Source organism: Acomys minous (genome assembly GCF_964271855.1).
Source record: "Acomys minous genome assembly, chromosome: 3".
NCBI classification, from domain to species: Eukaryota; Metazoa; Chordata; class Mammalia; order Rodentia; family Muridae; genus Acomys; species Acomys minous.
The window spans coordinates 36,476,933-36,481,629 of NC_140485.1; the positions used below are offsets into that span (position 1 = coordinate 36,476,933).

General features: G+C 37.8%; 1 protein-coding gene across 1 annotated transcript; it reads right to left on the reverse strand.

Moving 5' to 3' along the window:
• Positions 1 to 3,295: 3,295 nt before the first annotated feature.
• Positions 3,296 to 4,258, reverse strand: LOC311594711 (olfactory receptor 4F3/4F16/4F29-like; the record flags this gene model as incomplete). The annotated part of the gene is made up of 1 exon (XM_084776615.1): positions 3,296 to 4,258. The coding sequence occupies one exon, from the start codon at positions 4,256 to 4,258 to the stop codon at positions 3,296 to 3,298; it is 963 nt and encodes a 320-aa protein (XP_084632741.1).
• Positions 4,259 to 4,697: the final 439 nt, after the last annotated feature.

The following is a 4,697-nucleotide window of genomic DNA, read 5'->3' on the forward strand; positions in this document are numbered from 1 at the left end:
TGCTCAACACATCGTGGATGCCTCTCACCTGGGAATCATCATGGTATTTTGAAGCTCCCCGTTAGGTTCCTAGGTTCCTGTGAAGTCACTGCTGTCTTGCTGCTCAGACGTGGAGTGTGATCAGTGTTGCCATCTTGGGAATCCTCCTTTACTTTACTTTAAACCTCTGCTGCCATAGCACAGTCCTGGGATACTGTTGATTACCTCCTTGTCACTGACCTCATCACAGCAGCCAGAGGTCCCAGGTCAAAGAAAGTCAGGCCTAATTTTCTTTAATATACCTACAAAATTGTTCTAAAAATAAAAATTCTACCAGAGGGCAATGTTTTGTAAGTCACATATTTGTAACACAGCTGTGAAAATCATCAGGGTGCCACTGAATTTATTAGCATCCATCTAAAAATTTAGATATTGATGTGAACAGAGTTTTGATGTAAAAGAGATTTGTTTTTGAGAGTTGCACCAAAAAGATAAAAAGTATTAGCTAAGTAAAACATGTTTCCAGCTTTCAGACAATTTTATAAAGTAAAATCGTATAAAGTTTTGATCCTGTTATCAGGCTGCTCTCTGCCATTGGTATAAAGGTATATTATATGTTGCTTCTCCAAAAAGTTTTCACAAACTCTCCCACTTTCTGCAGCCTCATGGGCCTTCTAGGATGAAGCTTTCCCTCCCAATCCTCATGATGGTGCAGCCTCCCACCATGAATATTGACACATGCTTTCTGTTTGTTTCTGCATGTTCAGTGATATACATCTATTTTGGCCTGGTTGTCATGGTTTCTATGTGCCAAGCACCGATACTTGAAATTCCCCGGTGCTGCCACAAATCCCAGGCGTTGGGTCAAAGCACTCACATGTTTTACTAACATGGAATCTCAATATATTTACCTTACTCCAAACACTGGTGTTTCGTCACTTCCATAGAAGAAATGTGGAGGAGGGGAAGAATCAGACTCCTGTATGGTAGATGGCTGTCAAGAACAATCACATGATTGCATTTACAGAAGATCTTTGGTGCATTTACCAAGACGCTCATTTCTGAGAGGGAATCAAGAGACTAAGAGTAAGACAGTGACTAAGGAAAGGAACTGAAAAATGAAAAGATACACATGCTATGTTAGAAAGAACTGATAGAGGACTGGGGGATGCAGCTCACTGGCAGAGTGCTCATCTTACACAAACACGTCCTGAGTTCAATTCATAGTGCAGACTGCTGGAGATTTCCTTCACTGTCTAAATGCCTAGCTTGTTAGAAGTCCTGGGTTTAATACCCATTGTGCTGTGTGTCCATTGTGGTGTGTGTGTGTGTGTGTCTGTGCCTATATGAGTGTGTTTGTATGTGTGTGTATGTGTGTGTATGAGTATGAGTGTGTTTGTGTGTATGAGTGTGTCTCTCTGTGTGTATGTATCTGTGTGTATATGTATGCATGAGTATGTATGTGTGTGCATGTGTGTGTGTGTGTGTGTGTGTGTGTGTGTGTGTGTGTGCGCGTGTGTGTGTGCATGTGTATGTGTAGGCAAACCCAGAAGCCAGAGCAAGAACAACTAATCCAGATCGAAACAAAGAACAAGGATACTAGAAAGGGGAAATAGAATCTAGGTATTTTGTTTGCAACTAATATTGGTTAACTATGGTAACTTAGAGACAAGCACAAGAGCTACGGCATTATAGGAAAGTGACAGTCTTATTAGTATGTAATACATGGAATTTCTCTTTCAATATTATTGCCTGGAGTTCAAGATAGGTGCTGGCACTGGAGCCTTTGGAACATATTTCAGAGGGGTTTTGAAATAGTTAACACTAAAAAGGACATCCATTTCATCTATTTTTAAGTTCAAGATGTTCTGATTCTGCAGCTGAGGCTCAGTGGAGTGCTTGTGTAAGACATCAATGGATTGTACTGATTGAAGATCTCAGCCTCGTCCTTCTACTGTTTTTCCCATAGTTTACCACAAGGTGTGCTGTAGATCATTTGGAAGCCCATGTTGTGTGGCAAGTCATTTTCATATGAGTTCTATAACCCAGACTTGAAAAATCATGTATTCAGGAGACATCTGGTTTGAATCACCTGATAACACAGGTTGTGAGGTACACTTCCTAAAGTTTATAATAATTTCAAAGATTACATGTAAAATAAATCATATATAACATGAAAAACATAATCTATTTCTTCCTAATAGTTTATATTTTTATTAATACTTTGTCATGCTTTTTGTATTCTAATTTATATTCTTCTTATATAGTTATAAACAAAGTTTAAAATAATATTTTTTTTCATTTTATTGATAAATCAGAATTTTCACCTTTAGCTACAAAATGTTCAAAGCATTTATAATGATGTAGAAGCCACTCATATTTCTTTGCTAAAACAATGACTGTAAAAAGAGAGGTAAGATAGTTTTCATATACATAAAGTAAAATAGAAATTTACAGCTTCTAGTCTCAAAAAGTATGTAATGACTAGTATTATTAGTTTCCATTTTTTCTCCATAATTGACAACAATTTACTTTTCAATTATTACTACATTTAAAACTGTTAGAAATGGTCAAATCTTCCTCTAACTGAACTTACTCAGATGATAACAGTCTTGAATCCTTGAATTTATCCACCAACAGATCTTTATCTTGTGTGTTCCTGCTGCTGTACAGACATTGAGCAATTCATAGGGCGTGAATCAAGGCCAATGTGCAGATTAGAGGAGGGATATATGTCCCTGGGGCCAGTGTCAAAGAGATTTTTCCAACATTTGAGATGATAACAAAGTGTGTACAGAGCATGAGGTTCCAGCAGTCACCATCAGTTCCACAGAGACAGAATCTGACATAAACCACATTTTAGTCTGAACTTACACCTTCTCAGCACTTTCAGAATGCTTAGAATTCTGTAGTAAAAACTTCAGATCTGCAGAGAGTATTTGAGGAGGCACTTTACAGTGCTATTTAAAACACTAAATTGAAGTGACTTTTGAAGTTGTTTGTCAGAATAGAATTAAAAATCCTTAATTAAAATATAATCAGGCTATTTCTTTCTTTCATTTTCCCCCATACCCATCTCATGTCTGACAAACCTTCACTACCAAATTTAAGTACTCATCTTCTTTTATTCTTTTAACATATACATATAAATTATATACATATGTACACACATACAAACATATACACATGTATACATACCATATACCATGTAAATACACGCTGCTGTTTCCATTCAATGTTTCTCACATGTATATATTTTTAGGAAAGACACCTTATTACAGAATGAAACTGTTTTACCCTCAAAAAATACTCTATGTTAATCAGAATCTCTCGAACTGTTAATGAAAGACGTTTTGAAACTTAAAGCCTTAACCAAGAGTCTCTTCATCGCAACCTTCATTTCCTTATTTCTAAGTGTATAAATGACAGGATTCATGAAAGGAGTGATAACGGCATCAAATATTGCTAGAAATTTATCTATGGGTAAAGTAGGGAAAGGCCACACATAGACGATAATGCAAGGACCAAAGAAGAAAACCACCACAGTGATGTGCGCTGAGAGAGTGGAGAGGGCCTTGGAGGAAGCACCCAAGGAATGTTTGCGAACTGTGACCAGGATGAAGACGTAAGACACAATGAGGATGAAGAAAGTGGCCATGGAGATGAAGCCGCTGTTGGCAGTGACCAGGAACTCCAGTCTGTATGTGTCTGTACACGCAAGTTTGATGAATCGAGGAAAATCACAATAAAAGCTGTCCATTTGATTAGATCCACAGAAGGGTAAATTTACAACAAAAGCCAGTTGGGCCACAGAATGGATAAGGCCAACGGTCCATGCAAGAGCCAAAAGAAGAATACACATTCTGAGACTCATAATGGTCAGGTAGTGGAGGGGCTTACAGATAGCAATGTACCTGTCATAGGCCATGACTATTAGCAGCACCATCTCTGTCCCTCCAACAGTGTGGATGAAGAACATCTGAGTGATGCAGCCGTTCAAGGAGATGGCTTTGTGCTTTCTGAAGAGGTCATAAATCATCTTTGGAGTAGCTATGCTGGACACTCCCGTATCAATGAAGGAGAGGTTTGCCAGCAGGAAGTACATGGGGGAATGCAGGTGATGGTCTGAGATGATCGTGAGCACAATGAGAAGGTTTCCCATCACGCTTGCGACATAAAATACTGTGAAGAACAGAAAAAGGAGAATCTGAATTCTCCATGAGTTGGTGAGGCCCATCAACAAAAATTCTGATACCACTGAGTGATTTCCTCCATCCATCAACTTGTGAAAGGCTGACTATGGGCTGACTATTACCTAGAGGACAGGAGAGGGAAAAAAGTAATTTTTAAGGAAAAGGGGTGCTTTTAGCCCTTTTGCATTGCTTCCTTTCTTTGTTCTGAATTTTTAAAAATTACTGATACATCTTGTTTTTTTCTGGCTTGCATCATTCTCATAAATGTCAAAGTTAATTTTTAAAAATATAAAATTTTTGCTTGCTTTAACTTGTACTTTCTCTTAGTTAAACTTGTTCTTAAATAATTTTATATATGTATAGAATGCATACTGACCTCCCTTATCCTCATCAGTCAGCATCTTCTACCTACCCATTTACACATCCCTAAAATTTCTTTAATGTTCATATCTATTAATTTTTCCTACCAACTTAGCTTAAACAGATCCACCTGTGTAGCTCTAGGTCTGGAACACTCTGTCAGAG